This window comes from Myiozetetes cayanensis, unplaced genomic scaffold, assembly GCF_022539395.1.
Source record: "Myiozetetes cayanensis isolate MyiCay16 unplaced genomic scaffold, myiCay2020 scf327, whole genome shotgun sequence".
Lineage (NCBI taxonomy): Eukaryota > Metazoa > Chordata > Aves > Passeriformes > Tyrannidae > Myiozetetes > Myiozetetes cayanensis.
Genome location: NW_026087552.1, coordinates 1 through 16,571, shown reverse-complemented (window position 1 = coordinate 16,571; position 16,571 = coordinate 1). Strand labels below are relative to the sequence as shown.

The 16,571-nt window shown below is 67.8% G+C and overlaps 3 protein-coding genes across 3 annotated transcripts; all 3 read left to right on the top strand.

Annotated features, from left to right (window-relative positions):
- The first annotated feature begins 334 nt into the window (after positions 1-334).
- MTA2 (metastasis associated 1 family member 2) lies at positions 335-8,040 on the top strand. Its single transcript, XM_050327243.1, is given in 20 exon segments — positions 335-507; positions 1,322-1,389; positions 1,474-1,567; positions 2,112-2,229; positions 2,319-2,382; positions 2,493-2,610; positions 2,689-2,791; positions 2,870-2,969; positions 3,599-3,787; positions 3,886-3,960; positions 4,333-4,391; positions 4,474-4,571; positions 4,799-4,938; positions 5,134-5,356; positions 5,953-6,042; positions 6,310-6,348; positions 6,351-6,451; positions 7,197-7,345; positions 7,873-7,991; positions 7,994-8,040. Coding segments are annotated over 20 exon segments (2,022 nt in total). The 5' UTR covers positions 335-479.
- Positions 8,041-8,371: 331 nt separating this feature from the next.
- TUT1 (terminal uridylyl transferase 1, U6 snRNA-specific) lies at positions 8,372-13,507 on the top strand. The gene is given in 13 exon segments (XM_050327238.1): positions 8,372-8,728; positions 8,845-9,035; positions 9,274-9,468; positions 9,682-9,796; positions 9,968-10,113; positions 10,115-10,593; positions 11,234-11,343; positions 11,523-11,645; positions 11,750-11,842; positions 12,144-12,830; positions 12,867-13,064; positions 13,142-13,221; positions 13,224-13,507. Coding segments are annotated over 13 exon segments (2,868 nt in total). The 5' UTR covers positions 8,372-8,505; the 3' UTR covers positions 13,452-13,507.
- Positions 13,508-14,148: 641 nt separating this feature from the next.
- Positions 14,149-15,883, top strand: ZNRD2 (zinc ribbon domain containing 2). The gene is made up of 4 exons (XM_050327235.1): positions 14,149-14,180; positions 14,646-14,758; positions 15,045-15,203; positions 15,420-15,883. The coding sequence occupies exons 1-4, from the start codon at positions 14,165-14,167 to the stop codon at positions 15,723-15,725; spliced, it is 594 nt and encodes a 197-aa protein (XP_050183192.1). The 5' UTR covers positions 14,149-14,164; the 3' UTR covers positions 15,726-15,883.
- Positions 15,884-16,571: the final 688 nt, after the last annotated feature.

Genomic DNA, 16,571 nt, shown 5'->3' with positions numbered 1-16,571 from the left:
GGGACCGGGAATTGCGACGGGAGTGGGAATGGGAACTGGGAACGGGACCGGGAATTGCGACGGGAGCGGGGACCGGGAAAGGCGCCGGGAAGGGCCTCGGGCAGGGCCGTCACTTCCCGGAAGCACCGGCGCTTCCTCCCCCACCCCCGGAAAGAGCCGAGGGGTCGCGGAAAGAGCCGAGGCCGAGCCGAGCCTTCCCCGAAGCCGCTCCGAAACGCTGCCGAGGCCGCTCCGGAAGCGCCCGAGGCGGCGCCGAAGCCCCTCCGGAGGTGCCCGAGCGGTTCCGGAGGTGGCCGAGCCCGTCCCGGAGTCCTTCCGGAGTTACCCGAGCGCGTTCCGGAATCGCCCGAACTGTCTCCGGAGGTGCCCGAAGCGCTCCGGAGGTGCCCGAACCGGCCGTGCCGGCGCGGAGGCGGCGGGAGCGGCGATGAAGCGCGGCCGGGGCCGGGCCCGGGGGTAGCGCGGCCGAACGAGCGGCCATGGCGGCCAACATGTACCGCGTCGGGGGTGAGCGGGACGGGGGCCGGGGGGCCGGCAGGGGGCGGCAGGGCCGGGGGACCCTGAGGGAAAGGGGCTTAGGGGAGGGGGGCCCTGAGGGGAGTGGGGGGCTCTGTGAGGGGGCGAGGAGGAGGGGGCCCATGAGGGGTTATGGGGGTCCATGGGGGTATAAGGGGGTCCATGAGGGGATATGGGGGTCTCAGGAACGGGGGTCCTTGAGGGGATTAGGGGGTCCCAGTAAGGGCTGAGGGGCCGTGGGGAGAAGCCCGTGAGGGGATGTGGGGGTCTGTGAGGGGATATGGGGGGTCTGTGAGGGGGGGGTCCCAGAGAGGGAAAAAGAAGTCCGTGAGAAGGTTTAGAGGAGTCTAGGAGTGGATATGGGGGGTTTGTTGGGGGGGGATCCTGTGAGGGGGTGAGGGTCTGTGATGGGATGTGGAGGGGGGGTCCTGTAGGGGGACTGAGAGAGGGGGGGTCTGTTGTGGGGGTCCCGTGAGGGGATTCTGGGGATCTGTGGTGGGGGACACTGAGGGAAGTTTTAATTCCTGAGGTCCCAAAATGGGAGACACTTTCCCCTTTCTTCCTGTAAGGAGAAGGGGGGTCCATGAGGGGGACCCTCGACTTTTGCAGGGGGGTCCTGCCCTGCCCTGCCCCCCCATTTGTGAGGGGGGGGGGGCTGTGTCAGTGGGGGACCCCCGGTGTGTAACGGAGAGATGGGGGCGTCTGTGAGAAACCCCCCAAAATTTTGGGGGGAGGAGGAAGATGGGGTCAGAACAAAGGGGGTTGGGGTGGGGGGGTCTCCCCTCACGGCCCCCCCTCCCCCCAGACTACGTGTACTTCGAGAACTCCTCCAGCAACCCCTACCTGGTACGGCGCATCGAGGAGCTCAACAAGGTGAGACCCTCGTCCTTGATGGGGGGGGTCCCAGCTCTGGGGGGGCTCCCCCAGAGCCCCCCTCACCCACTGCTCCCCCCCCAGACGGCCAATGGGAACGTGGAGGCCAAGGTGGTTTGTCTGTTCCGGCGCCGGGACATCTCCAGCAGCCTCAACAGCCTGGCTGACAGCAACGCCCGTGAGTGGGGGGCTCAGGGGGCTTTGGGGTGGGGGGCACCCCCATCCCACCACAGTGCCCCCCAGATTGTGGGGGAACTGGTGTGTCCCTGCTGGCCTTGGGGTGATTTGCTCTTTTGAGGGTCACAGACGGATGCTGGTGGTTGGGGGGTTGCTGGGGGGGCTGTGGCTCCCCGTCCCCCCAGGATGCCCCCCAGTTCAGGAGGGGGGAGCTGGTGTGTTGTTTCTGCAGTCACTGGGGTGATCTGGGGAGGCTTTACCCATTTGGGGGTCACAGCTGCACCCTAAGGGGGTGGGGGGCAAGGATTGAACCCCAACTTGTCCTCCCACCAAAACTGGGGGTTCTGCCCTTGCTGGGGGTGCTGGGGGGTGCTGGGGGGCCCCACCCCCACCAACCTTCCCAACGCCCTCCCCTTCCCCTCCCTCCCCTCCCCCTCGCCCGGGGCCGCTGCCAGAGCCCCTGGGGGGCGCTGGGAGAACAATGGCCCTCCCAGCTGGATTTGAGGGGGACGATCCCCCGCTCTGACCCCCCCGATCCCCCCCAGGCGAGTTCGAGGAGGAGTCCAAGCAGCCCCCGATGTCGGAGCAGCAGCGGCACCAACTCAAGCACCGGGAGCTGTTCCTGTCCCGCCAGTTCGAGTCGCTCCCGGCCACCCACATCCGGTGAGGGGGGTCTGGGGGGGGTCCAGGGGGGCTCAGGGTGGGTCCCGTCTCAGGGGGGCTCGGGATGACCCCCACTTCTCTCCCCACAGGGGCAAGTGCAGCGTGACGCTGCTCAACGAGACCGACATCCTGGGGCAGTACCTGGAGAAGGAGGTGAGTCCCTGCACCCCCAGACAGGGATGGGGTGGGAATCAGGGGGTCCCCCACTCAGATGAACCCCCCCACACCCTGCTGAGCCCCCCCACTGTTCCCCTCCACCCCAGGATTGCTTCTTCTACTCGCTGGTGTTCGACCCCGTGCAGAAAACCCTCCTGGCCGACCAGGGCGAGATCCGGGTGGGCTGCAAGTACCAGGCCGAGATCCCCGAGCGCCTGGCCGAAGGTTTGGGGGGCTCTGGGAGGGCTCTGGGGGGTGCAGGACTGGGGGGTCACCCTGAGAGCCCCCCCCAACCCCTCCCAGGTGAGTCAGACAACAGGAACCAGCAGAAGATGGAGATGAAGGTGTGGGACCCCGACAACCCCCTGACGGACCGGCAGATCGACCAGTTCCTGGTGGTGGCTCGGTGAGGGGGGGTCTGGTGGGTGTGGGGGGACACAGGGGGGTCTGTGGGACATCCCTGACCTCCCAGTCCCCCCTCTAGAGCTGTGGGGACCTTCGCCCGTGCCCTGGACTGCAGCAGCTCCATCCGCCAGCCCAGCCTGCACATGAGCGCGGCCGCGGCCTCGCGGGACATCACCCTGGTGAGGGGGGGCCTCGAGCCCCCTGATGCCCCTGGGGCGCCCCGAGATCCCCTGGGAGCCCCCCCAGCTCCCTCAGCACACTCTGATGTCCCTCAAAGCGCCCCAGTTCCCTGGGACATCCTGAGGTCCCCTCAGAGACCCCCAGAGTTTTTGGGACACCTCAAGATGCTCTGGGACACCCAGAGATCCCCCTGGAGGAGCCTCGATGTCCCTCATACACTGCGAGATCCGCTCAGAGCCCCTGGTGGTCTTGGGACACTCCAGGTCCCTCTTGGAGCGCTCCATTACTGTCCACAACACTCAAATATCCCCTCAGAGCCCCCTGAGTTCCCCCTGGGACACCCCAAATCCCGCCTAGAGCCCCACAAGCCCCCCCATTTGAGGCCTGCCCCCAGTACATCCCATAGCTCCCTGTCCCACCCCACAGCCACGTAGGGGTTGTGAGACCCCAAACCTGCCCCAAACCCCCACTGGAGCCCCCCCGGTGCCCCCAGTGCATACCATTGCTCCCAGTTCCACGCCATGGACACGCTGGCACCGCTGGGGGGTTGTGAGGGACCCCCCCAAACCTGCCCCAAAGCCCCCAGTGGAGCCCCCCCGGTGCCCCCAGTACGTACCATTGCTCCCAGTTCCACGCCATGGACACGCTGCAGCGGAACGGGTACGACCTGGCGCGGGCCATGGCCACGCTGGTGCCGCAGGGGGGGCCGGTGCTGTGCCGGGACGAGATGGAGGAGTGGTCGGCGTCCGAGGCCATGCTGTTCGAGGAGGCCCTCGAGAAGTACGGCAAGGACTTCAACGACATCCGGCAGGACTTCGTGAGTGGGGGGGACGGGCTCGGGCTCGGGGGGGGTGTCCTGGGGGCGTCAGGGACCCCCCAGTCCCCCCTGCCAACCCCAGGGCTGTGTCCCCACAGCTGCCCTGGAAGTCGCTGGCCAGCATCGTCCAGTTCTACTACATGTGGAAAACCACCGACCGCTACATCCAGCAGGTACGGGGGCCTGGGAGGCTTAGGGGGCTGAGACGGGGATTGGGGAGCTGCTGGGGTTTGGGATCGTCTGGGGTCTGGGGAAGCTGCTGGGGTTTGGGGGCACTTGGTGGGGTCTGGGGAAGCTGCTGGGGGTTTGGGGGAGCTGTGAGGGTCTAAGGGGCTGATACAAAGACTTGAGAAGGCTGGGAGGTTTTAGGGGCAGTGGCAGCCTGGGGGCTTGATATGGGGGTTTAGGGGCTTGCAGGAGGTTTGAGGGAGCAGATGTGGGGTTTGGGGGGCTCCTGTGGACTTGAGGGGGCTTCTGGGGGGCCTGTGGTGGTTTGGGGGGCTGTGTGACCCCCAGCCCCGTGTGACCCCTCCCCCTGCTCACAGAAGAGGCTGAAGGCAGCGGAGGCCGACAGCAAACTGAAGCAAGTCTACATCCCCACCTAGTGAGTGGGGGGGCTTGGGGACCCCCTCCTGGGCCTAGGGGGGCACACAGGACCACCCCTGACCGCCCCCCCTTTTCTGCAGCACCAAACCCAACCCCAACCAGATCATCTCGGTGGGCTCCAAACCCGGCGTGAACGGGGCCGGGTTCCAGAAGGGGCTGAGCTGCGAGAGCTGCCACAGTCAGTGGGGGCTGGGGGGGCCTTGGGGGGACTGGGGGCTGTTGGGGGGATCCCAGGGGCTTGGGGGTATTGGGAGGGGGCTTGAGGAGGTCTTGGGGTTTGGGGGGGAACCAGGATGTGGGGGGATTCCTGGGATTTGGGAGGGGCCGCGGGGTTTTGGGATGGGTCCTCTGGGGGTCCCTGTGTTTGGGGGGTGTCCCTGACCCAATGTCTCCCCCCCACCCCAGCATCCCAGTCCCCCCAGTGGTACGCCTGGGGCCCCCCCAACATGCAGTGCCGGCTCTGTGCTTCCTGCTGGATCTACTGGAAGAAATACGGGGGGCTCAAGACGCCCACCCAGCTGGAGGGGGTGACCCGCAGCGCCTCGGTGAGCCCCCCAAACCCTCAGGACCCCCAATAGCCCCTAATCCCCTACTCTCTGGAGGAACCCCATTCCCAGCGTCCCCTGTCCTGCCCCGAGGCCCCGAGCCTTTCCCGTGCACAGCCATGGGATGGGCTGGGGGGGCTCTGGAGGGCGTTTTGGGGGTCCCAGCCCCCCCTGACATCCCCACCCCCATCCCAGGAGCCCCACTCGCGAGGTCACCTGTCCCGGCCCGAGGCCCAGAGCCTGTCCCCGTACACGACGAGCCGGGCGAAGCTGCTGGCCAAGAACCGCCAGACGTTCCTGCTGCAGACCACGCGCCTGACCCGCCTGTCCCGCCGCCTGTGCCGCGACGTCCTGCAGCCCCGGCGCGCCGCGCGGCGGCCCTACGCGCCCATCAACGCCAACGCCATCAAGGCTGAGTGTGAGGGGGGGATTGGGGGTACAGGGGGGAGTTTGGGACCCCCTACGCGCCCATCAATGCCAACGCCATCAAGGCTGAGTGTGAGGGGGGATTGGGGGGCACAGGGGGGGACAGGGACCCCCTACGCGCCCATCAACGCCAACGCCATCAAGGCCGAGTGTGAGGGGGGATTGGGGGGCACAGGGGGGACACAGGGATCCCCTACGCGCCCATCAACGCCAACGCCATCAAGGCCGAGTGTGAGGGGGAATTGGGGGGCACAGGGGGGGACAGGGACCCCCTACGCGCCCATCAACGCCATCAAGGCCGAGTGTGAGGGGGGGATTGGGGGGCACAGGGCAGACACAGGGGACACAGGGGGTACAGGGACCCCCTACGCGCCCATCAACGCCAATGCCATCAAGGCTGAGTGTGAGGGGGCACAGGGGTTATTGGGGGGAGTTTGGGACCCCCTACGCGCCTATCAACGCCAACGCCATCAAGGCCGAGTGTGAGGGGGCACTTGGGGCCTCTGGGGGATCACGGGGGGGGACCCTCCCCCGGGGGTAACGGGGTGTGAGGTGTGGCCCCCCTGAGCAGCCCCCCTGCCCCCCCAGGCTCCATCCGGCTGCCCAAGGCCGCCAAGGCCCCCCTGAAGATCCACCCCCTGACCCGCCTGCCCCTCGCCGCCATCGTCAAGGAGCTGGGTGAGGGGGGAGAAATCTGGAGGTCCTGCGTGACGGGGGGAAGGGTTGGGGAGGGGTCTCTGGGGCCTGGGGGGTCTCTAGGGGCTGTGTGGGGGATAGGGGTATTGGGCCTCAGATTTGGGGGTCGTGGGTGGGTGCCTGGGGGTGGGGAGGGGTTGGGGGATGCAGAATGGAGGGGGTGTGGGGTTCAGGGCGTGTGTGGGGTGGTTTGGGGGCTCTGTGGGGCCACAGGACCCCCTGACCTCTCCGTGCCCCCCAGCGGCCCAGGCCCCCTGAAGCCGAAGACGCCGCGAGGCACCAAGACCCCATCAACAGGAACCAGCTGAGCCAGAGCCGGGGGCTGGCGGGGCTGAGGGGCAAGAGGGGCTACGAGGCGGGGGGCGATGGCCACCGACCCCCCCGGATGAGGGTGAGGAGGGGTCGGGAGGTGATTGATGGGGAGTGGGAGGGGTCTGGGAGTGATTGACAGGGGTGGGAGGGGTCTGGGAGTGATTGAGATGAATGTGGGTGGAGTCTGAGAGTGATTGACATGGGTGGGTGGAGCCTGGGAGTGATTGACACATGTGTGGGTGGGTTTCTGAGAGTGATTGACAGGGGTGGGTGGAGCCTGGGAGTGATTGACATGAGTGTGGGTGGGGTCTGTGGGTGATTGACATAAATGTAGGTGGAGTCTGGGGTGATTGACATGAATGTGGGTGGAGTCTGGGTGATTGACATGAATGTGGGTGGAGTCTGGGGATGATTGACATAAATGTGGGTGGAGTCTGGGGGTGATTGACATAAATGTGGGTGGAGTCTGGGTGATTGACATTAACGTGGGTGGAGTCTGTGAGTGATTGACATGACTGTGGGTGGAGTCTGGGTAATTGACATGAATGTGGGTGGAGTCTGGAGGTGATTGACAGTGTAAAGGGGGTCAGGGTTGAGTGATGGGTGGGTGGGGCTGTGGGAACAGGGCTGTCCCTGATTGGTGTAGAAAGGGCTTGGGGGCGGGGCCTGGGCTGATTGACAGGAGTGGGGGTGGTGTCAGGAGTGATTGACAGCGTTGGGGGTGGGGTCTGATGGAAGGCGTGGTCTGTGGTGGGCGGGGCCATGGGCAGCACGCTCTGTGATTGGCCGGGGGGCGGGGCCAAGGCCGTGATTGACACCCCCAGGTGGGCTCTGCGGCGCTGCCCTTCTCGGCCAACGGGCGCCCCCTGGCGGCCGCGCTGCGCCCCCCGCCCCCGCCCGGCACCAAACGGCAGAAGCTGAACCCGGCGGACGCCCCGAATCCCGTGGTGTTCGTGGCCACCAAGGACACCCGGTGAGCCTGGGGGGGTCACGGGGCTCTGGGGGTCACGGGACAGCCCCGAACCCCGTGGTGTTCGTGGCCACCAAGGACACCCGGTGAGCCTGGGGGGGTCACGGGGCTCTGGGGGGGTCACGGGGACAGCCCCGAACCCCGTGGTGTTCGTGGCCACCAGGACACCCGGTGAGCCTGGGGGTCACGGGGCTCTGGGGGGGTCACGGGGACAGCCCCGAACCCCGTGGTGTTCGTGGCCACCAAGGACACCCGGTGAGCCTGGGGGGGTCACGGGGCTCTGGGGGGGTCACGGGGACAGCCCCGAACCCCGTGGTGTTCGTGGCCACCAAGGACTCCCGCTGAGGGGGCAAAGTGGGGTCAGCTGGGAGGGTCTGGAGGGGGCCAAGGGGTGGGAGGGACACAGAATTTGGGGGTTCCACAGGGTGTGGGGGCTCTGCGTTGTCCCGGCATGGTTCCTGGTGTCCCTGGGGGCTGTCTGGGGGTGTCAGGGGTCCCAGGGCTGTTGCTGACCCCCCCGTGTCCCCCAGGGCGCTGCGCAAGGCTCTCACTCACCTGGAGCTCCGTCGGGCCGCCCGACGCCCCAACCTGCCCCTCAAGGTGAAGCCGGGGCTGCCCCTGCGGCCGGGAGGGGGAGCCCTGGTGCCCCCGCCCCCCACCCCGCCAGCACCTCGGAGCCCATCGTGCTCGAGGACTGACTCCCCGGCCCCCTGAGCCCCCCAGCCCCGCCCCCTTTGTATTTTTTATTTCCATAGAAAAAGCTCGCGGAGGGGGTGGGGGCCAGGGCCGGTCCTGGGGCTGTTCTAGTGCCCCCTCCCCGCTGCCCCCCTGCCCCCAAATTCCCCCCGCGGGCCCCTTTTGTACGTGGAGCGACGCCCCCGGTTTTGTATCTCGGGCTGTCCCGGTTCTGTAGCGACAGGAAATAAACGCGATGAGTTTTTTCTTCAGTGCGGCCCCAAAACGGGAACCGAGGGGGGGGGGGTTTAGGGAAACGCGGGATACCGGGGGTCTCCGGGCGGAATGGTTGTGTCGGGCCGTGTTTCCGGGAGGGGAGCCGGGAGGGACGGACCATTCGCGGCGGAGCCCCCATGGGGGAACGCTTTGGGAACGGACCATTTCCGGCGGAAGTGGCGGCGGGAACGGGCGCGGGAACCGGGACCGCGATGGAACCGGACCCGGACCCTGATCCTGATCCCGACCCTGAGCTTAAACCCGAGCCCGACCCGGGCCCCCGGCCCGGCCCCGACATGGGCCCTGTGACGGGCTCAGGCCCCGGACCGGCCCCGGTAACGGACCCGGCAGCGGACCCGGCAACGGACCCCGACGTGCAGCCGCTGCCCCGGGGCGGCTTCCGCTGCCGCCTGTGCCAGATCACCGCGGCCAACCGTGAGTGAGGGGGCTCCGCGACCACCGGGACCGGGGGGCTCCCGCTTAACGGGACTGGGGGGCTGCGGGACCCCCGTTCCCGTGACCCCCCCTCGTTTCCCGGTGCCCCCCCCCAGGCCCGAGCCTCGCGTCCCACCTGTCCGGGAAGCGGCACCGGCGGCTCCGGTCGCTGCGGGCCGAGCGCCGGGAGCAGGAGCTGCGGAGCCTCTTCGTGAGCGGCTTCGCCCGCGGCACCGACCCCGCCGAGCTGCGGCGCCACTTCGGGAGCTTCGGGGGCGTCACCGGGGTCGTCATGGACAAGGACAAGGTGGGGGCACGGGGGGCACGGGATCCCCGGGAAGGAGACGGGGGGGATCCCTGTCTCGGGGGGTCCCGAGGGGTGTCGCTGCCCGAGGGGCTCCCGAGGTGTCCCGGGGGGTGTCCCAGCCCCAGGAGGTGTCCCGGGGGGTGTCGCAGCTCCAGGGGGGTCCCGGTGGGTGTCGCAGCCCCGGGGGGGTCCCAGGGGGTGTCCCAGCCCTGGAGTGACCCCTGTGCCCCCCCCCCAGGGCGCCTTTGCCATCGTGGAGCTGTCGGACCCCTCGGAGCGGCAGCGGGCCCTGGAGCACCCCCGGCACTGCCTGGGGGGGCGGCGGCTCAGGTCCCGGCCCAGGAGCACAAAACCTTCCCCGGCCCCCCGCGGGCCCGCGGCCCCGAGCCCCCAGGCCCGGGGGCTGCAGGAGGCGCTGGGCCAGGCCCCAGATGTGAGTGGGGGGGCACGGGGGAGGGTGGGGACCTCGGGAGGATCCCAAAGCTGTGCCGAGGGTTTAGGGGTGGGTTTGGGGCGGGCGGGCAGGGATCTCTGGAAAGTTTGGGGAGGGCTCCTCGGGCTCTCCCAGGGGCTTGGGGGTCCTGTGGATGATGTCCAGGTGTGCTGGGGGGACCCCCCAGTGCCCCCAGTAAGCCCAGTTGCGCAGGTGGAGGCCCAGCTGCAGCTCCTGGTGCAGCTCCTGGAGCTGAGCGAGGCCGAGCGGCGCCTGCGGAGCCTCCTCGTGTCGCTGTTCCAGGAGGTGTTCTCCGAGTTCTTCCCAGGTGGGGGCACGGGGGGGGTGGCAGGGGGGTGCTGTGTGAGTGACAGGCGTGGGACAGGCGTGTCCCAGGCATGTGGCATGTTCCAGCCGTGTCCCAGGCGTGTCCCAGCCGTGTCCCAGCCGTGTCCCAGCCGTGTCCCAGCCGTGTCCCAGGCGTGTCCTTTCCCCCCAGGCTGCTCCATCGTCCCCTTCGGCTCCTCCGTCAACGGCTTCGACGTCCACGGCTGCGACCTGGACCTGCACCTGGAGCTGCCGGGGGGCGAGGACCCCCCCTGGGACCCCCCCCAGGGACCCCAGACAGGGGACAGGGACTCCCAGGACCCAGACAGGGGACAGGGACCCCCCCAAGGGACCCCACACCGAGGGGCTCCCGACAGGGGAGAAGGAGCCCCCCAAGGACGCCCCCCCTGCCCCAACAGGGGACAGGGACCCCCCTGGAGACCCCCTGCTGGGGGATGGGGACCCCCCTCCCAGCCCCCCCACCAACGGGTCCCTTCTGGGGTCCGAGGGGTCCCTGTGGGGGTCCGAGGGGCCCCCCCCCGAGGGGTCCCTGCTGGGTGACGGGGACACCTCCTGCTCCGAGGGGTCCCTGTCTGAGGACGAGGGGTCCCTGCTGGGCCCTGGGGGGGGTCTCCAGGGGGCCCCCCCCGAGCGGGTGCTGGCCCTGGTGGGGTCGGTGCTGCGCCGCTGCGTCCCGGGGGTCCGGGGGGTCCGACCCGTCCCCGGCGCCCGCCGGCCCGTCGTGAAATTCAGCCACAAACAGTCGGGGCTGGAGGGGGACGTGTGTGTGCACAACCGGTGAGGGGCTGGGGGGCTCAGGGGGGCTCACGGGGGTGTCAGGGGCTCAGGGGTAGGGACATGTGTGTGCACAACGGTGAGGGCTGGGGGGCTCAGGGGCTCAGGGGCATGTGTGTGCACAACCGGTGAGCGGCTGGGGGCCTCAGGGAGCTCAGGGGCTCTGGGGGCTCAGGGGATGTGTGTGTGCACAACCGGTGAGGGGCTGGGGGATTTTGGGAGGCTGGGGAGGCCTGGGGGCCTCAGGGGGCTCAGGGATGTGTGTGCACAACCATTGAGGGGTGGCTCGGGGGGAAGGGGGGGGCTCAGGAGTCTCCTGTTCCCTTTTTCTCTTATTTGTCCTTTTCTTGTCCTTTTTCCCTCCTGTTTCCCTTTCCTTTTTCCCTTCTGTGTTCCCTCTTCCCCTTCTCTGTTCCCCTTCTTTTCTCTCCCTTTCTCCCTCCCTTTTTCCCCTTTTTTTTCCCTTTTCCCTTTCCCACTTATTCCTCTTCCCTGTTCTCCTTTCCTTTCCCGTTCACCCTATTTTTACCCTGTGTCTTTCCTCCCTTCTTTTCTCCCATTTTCCCCTATTTCCCCCCCATTTCCCCTCCCATTTCCCCCGTTTCCCCCTTTCCCCGTTTCCCCCCGATCTGTGTCCCCCCAGCCTGGCCCTGTTCAACACGCGCTTCCTGCGCTTCTGCGCCGACGCCGATCCCCGAGTGCGGCCCCTGGGCTACGGCGTGAGGGCCTGGGCGAGAGCCAAGGGGCTGGCAGGTGAGGGGACCCCGGGGGGCTGGGACCCTCCCCAGGGGGGCTGGGACCCCCCTGCCCACGCCCCGTTATCCCCCCGTGGGCTGCGCTCTGAGGGCCCGGCCGAGGGGAGGGGGGGCCTGGCGGGTGAGGGGGGGTCAGGATGGGGGTCCTGACCCCTCTTTCCCCCATTTCTGTCCCAGGGAACCCCTCGGGGGGGGGCCCCCTCCTCACCAACTACGCCCTGACGCTGCTCGTCGTGTTCTTCCTGCAGACCCGGAGCCCCCCCGTGCTGCCCTCGGGGCTGCAGCTGCGGGACCTGGCGGGTGAGACCCCCCCCTCAGCCCACCCAGGGCTCCCCCCGGGGTTTGGGGGTGTCCCCCCTGCCTGGAGCCCCCTCCTTACTCTGGGGTCCCTCCTCCTGGCGCAGGCCCTGAGGACCGAGCCGAGGTGGGGGGGTGGGATTGCAGCTTCCCCCGGGACCCCTCTGTGCTGGAGCCGAGCGGGAACACCCAGAGCACAGGTGAGAGACCCCCAGCGTGGGCTGGGGGGGGCCCAAAGCCGTACCAGAACGTGTCTGGGTGCTTTTGGGGGTGTCTGGGTGGTTTTTTGGGGCACGGTGGGTTTCAGGGTGGGTTTGGGGGCGGCTTTGGGGGTCCCAGGATGGTTTGACCTCCCCTTCCCTTTCCCTCCAAGGCCGAGTTCTCGTTTCTCAGGAGTGTTTTTAGGAGGGTCCCAGGGGATGTTCTGAGGGATGTTCTGGGGATGTTTGGGCGGTTTTGGGGTCCCAGGGCCATCTGACCCCCCTTTTTCCCCCCCTCCAGGCTCCCTCCTGGCCGAGTTCTTCTCATTTTTCGGGGGGCTGGAGCTGCCCCGGCTCCTGCTGTCGCCCCGCGAGGGCCGAGCGCTGCCCCGGCCCCCCCCCGGCGCCCTGGGGGGGCTGCGCCCGGGCCCCCTGACCCTGCAGGACCCCTTCGAGCTGAGCCACAACGTGGCCGCCAACGTCCCCGCCCGGGCCGTGTCGCGGTTCAGCCGCTGCTGCCGCGAGGCCGCCAAATTCTGCCGCGGCCCCGAGTTCCGCCACCGGTCCCGCCGCGGCCGCCCCTGGGGGGTCCTGGGGCTCCTCCAGCCCGGGGGGACCCCCGAGAGGGACGGGGGGGGCTTCACCATCCCCCTCCCGCTGCGGCCCCGCGGGGGCTCGGGGGGGCCCGGCGGGTTCCGGGAGGTCTGCGGGGCCGTGGGCTTCGTGCTCGGGGACGTCCTGGGGTGCAGCTGCGACCCCTTGGGGGGGGCCCGGGGGGAGCTGGGGGCACCTGAGGAGGGGGAGGAGCTGGAGGAACTGCCTCAGGATCTGTCAGACACGGAGGAGCCCCCGCCGGGAGCCAAAGGTCACCCCGGGGGGGTGACGGGACGTTCCCCAGGGGAATTTGGGGTCCCGGGGGACGCGGGGACAGCTGAGGAGGTGCCCCTGGATCCGTCGGGATCAGGGCCAGCAGCACCAGGATCCGGGGGTCACCTCGGGGGGAAGGAGGGGGGAGATTCCCGAGGGGAATTTGGGCTCCAGGGGAGTCTGTCCCCGTCACCGGCCCCGGGCTCGAAGCGTCTCCGTCCCGAGGCCCCGAACGGCCCCGAAATTCCCCCTGGGAAGCGCTCCCGGCCCCCCCCGGCGCTCCCCCCGTCCCTCTGGAGCTGTTCCGTGTGGCACCGGGTGTGGAGGGGCCGCCGCCGCCTCCGCCGCCGCCTCCGCGACCCACGGGGGGCCTGGGGGTCCTGGGGAATGTCCTGGGGTCCGGGGGCTCAGGGGCCCGGGGAGGGTCCTGAGGATCTCAGGGGTTGTCCTGGGGTCCCGAGCAGGACTCGCTGGCGCTGGAGCGGGCGGTGACCGAGGCCATCGTGCGGGGGGACAGCGGGGACCCCCCCGGGAGCCTCCTGGGCCCCCGGAGCCGCTGCTGCGCTTCCAGGCCCGCGCCCGCAGGGGGGGTTCGCGCCGGGACCCCCAAGTGCTGCTGCGGCTCCGGCCTGTCCTCGACCCCCCGCCGCTTTTCCACGAGTTTTTCCACTTCCTGAGGAGTTTCCTGCCCGAGATGGTTCGGCAGCGCCTGGGAATGGGGCGGGGGGAGGGGGGCGCGTGACTCCCGAGGGGGGAGATGGGGGGGAATTTTGTACGTCCTGAGTTTTTCCAGTAAAATCCCTTTTGCGGTGGCTCCTGCGTGGGGTTTTTTCTGGTTAAGACCCAGAAAAATTACGGGTGTTAATACTAACAATGGTAATTAGAAAATAACTGATGGGGGCATTTAGGACCTGGGGGGGAATCTGTTTTCAGCGTGTCCTGGGTGGGTTCCTAGAGGGAATTTTGGGGAGAAAATGGAAAAAAAAAAGCGGCTCTCGGGGCCAAAAATCCCCTTGAACGGTCCCTCCTTGTCCTGATTTATTCCTGGAACTTTCCTTATTTCCAAGATTTGGGGCCTCCCAGAAGGAGCTCAGGTGGGAATTTCATTCGTTCTGGAGGCGTTTGGGCCTGAAAAACCGTGAAATTGGGAAAAAAATAAGGAATGATGTTGATGATGATGATTAGAATAATTTAATATAAACTAAATAGAAGTTAAATATAAAACCCTTCTATTTATACAGAAGGGGCGGGGCGTGGGCGGGGCCAGCCCTGCCCAATGAGAGCGGCCGATACGGAACTCGCGCGCGATATGCAAATCACCCTGAAGGGGCGGGGAGAGCGCGCACGGGCGGCCAATCAGGCAGGAGGGGGTGGGGTTATGCAAATCGAGCCCCGTTTCTGTCCCCTCCCCTCTCCGTGACGTCACTCGAGCGCGACGCCGTCTCCGCAGCGACGATGGCGCTGAACGCGGGTGCGGCCCCGGCGGGACCCCCGGGAAACCCTCCGGGAAACCCCCGGGATACCCCCCCAACCCCCCGGCAACCTTCCGGGAGAACCCCTAGGGACCCCCAGCTGGGGATCCTCCGAAACTCTGAGCCCCTCTCCACGTCCTGGAGACCCCCCCGGAGAGCTCCCGTTCCCCCCCGACCCCTCCCGTGGTAACCGGGACGCCCCTCCCCCGGTAACGGGACCGCCCCATGCCCCTCTCTGTAACCGGGAACCCCCTGTAACCGGGTCCCCCCCGTGCCCCCCATAACGGGATCCCCTTCGGTAACCGGGACCCCTGTAACGCGACCCCTCCGGTAACCGGGTCCCCTGTGCCTCTCATAACGGGACCCCTCCGGTAACTAGGACCCTCCTGCAACTGGGACCCCCATAACGGGATCCCCTCCGGTAACCGGGACCCCCCCATAACGGGTCCCCGCCGTGTCCCCAGCGGCAGAGGAGGCGGAGGCGCGGCGGGAGCGGCAGGATCGGCTCAGCCGGACCATGGGGGGGCTCCTGCTCCGGGGGTACCGAATGCTGGGGAGCTGCTGCCCCCGCTGCGGGGTGAGACCCCCGGGACAGCGCCGGGATAACCCCGGGACAGCGCCGGGATAACCCCGGGAGGGGGGCTGGGAATGGGGGTGGTGGGTGATGGGAGGGGGTGGGAACCCCGGGATTGAGAATTGAGGGTGAGACCCCCGGCCTGGGGGTGGAATTCTGGGAGGTCTGGGACCCCCCAAGAACCAGGGGAGGGAATCGGGAATTGGGGAATTAGGGGTGGGCTGGGAATGGCTGGGGGAACTGGGGGCCTTCCAGGGGTCTCACCTCCTCTGACCCTCTTTCCCCCCAGACGATCCTGCTCCAGGACAAGGAGCAGCGGCTCCTCTGCGTGACCTGCCAGGACTCCCAGGGGACGGGGCGGGGGACGGCACTGGCCGGGGGGTCGGGAATTGGGGGAATTTGGGGGAATTTGGGGAAGGGCAGGGCTGGGAATGGCATGGGGGAATTGGTAAGGGGAGGCTGGAACGAGTGGTTTGGGGGCTGGGGTGAATTTGGGGGCTGGGGTGAATTGGGGGTTAAGGGTGGGGGTGGGGAGGGAAGTGAAGGGGCTGGGAATTGGGAGGGGATGGGAATTTGGGGAGGAGTGGCACCCAAAAGTACCGAGGAGGGGCCACATCTCTGCCCTCCCCCTCATTCCCCTCCCTCCTTCCTCCCCTCCCCCCAGCTCCTGACCCTCCCCGCGCCTCTCCCGCCGCCCCGCCCGAGCACTGCGAGCGGCAGCTGCCGTCAGGGGGCCCCCCGGCCCCCGGAGCCCCTGAGCTCGGGGAGGGGGCAGTGGGGCTGCAGCGTCGCGGTGCTGGCCAAGCTGGGCTGGGCCGCGCGGGAGCTGCCCCGGACGGGCTCGGCCGAGGGGAGTGCCCAGCTCTGCGCCCTCGTCAGCGCCTGCGCCAGCGCCCTGAGGGGGCTGCAGGGCCTGGACCCCCCCCGGGGGGCTCCCAGCACCCCCCTAAACCCTGAGAGCCCCCCCTGAGCCCCTCTGAAACCTTGGACATCCCCAGAACCCCCTGAGCCTGCGCCAGCGCCCTGCGGGGGCTGCAGGGCCTGGACCCCCCCCGGGGGGCTCCTCAGCACCCCCCCAAACCCTGAGAGCCCCCTGAACCCCCCCCAAACCCCTGGACATCCTCAGAATCCCCCAAAACCCTGAGCCCTCGGGCCCCCTGAACCTGCGCTGAGGCCTTGGGGGCTGCAGGCCCTGACCTCCAGAGCCCCCAGAGCCCCCCATAAATGTGCTGCCTGTAGGTCCCCTCCCCATCCCCAGTGTCTCCTGTTTGTGTTGGGGGGGAGGGGGATCGATCGAGGATCATGATGGGAGGATCAATGGATGGGGAGGGGATCAATGGATTGGGAGGATCAATGGATCAGGAGGGGATCAATGGATGGGGAGAGGATGAATGGATGGGGAGGGGATCAATGGACTGGAGGGGATCAATGGATCAGGAGGGGATCAATGGATCTGGAGGGGATGAATGGATGGGGAGGGGATGAGTGGATTGGAGGGGATGAATGGATGGGGAGGGGATGAGTGGATTGGAGGGGATCAATGGACTGGAGGGGATGAATGGATGGGGAGGGGATGAATGGATTGGGGGGATCAATGGACTGGAGGGGATCAGTGGATCAGGAGGGGATCAATGGATGGGGAGGGGATCAATGGACTGATCCCAAAAAACGCCTGGCAAAGGGAGGGGGGAGGAGCAGGCCTGGTATGAGAGGGGGGTCGTACAAAAAAGGTTTGATAGGAAGGGTTTGATCCCAAAAGGTTCTGATTTTGATATAAAAGGGGTTTGATATAAAAGGGGCTTGGTGAGGAGCAGGT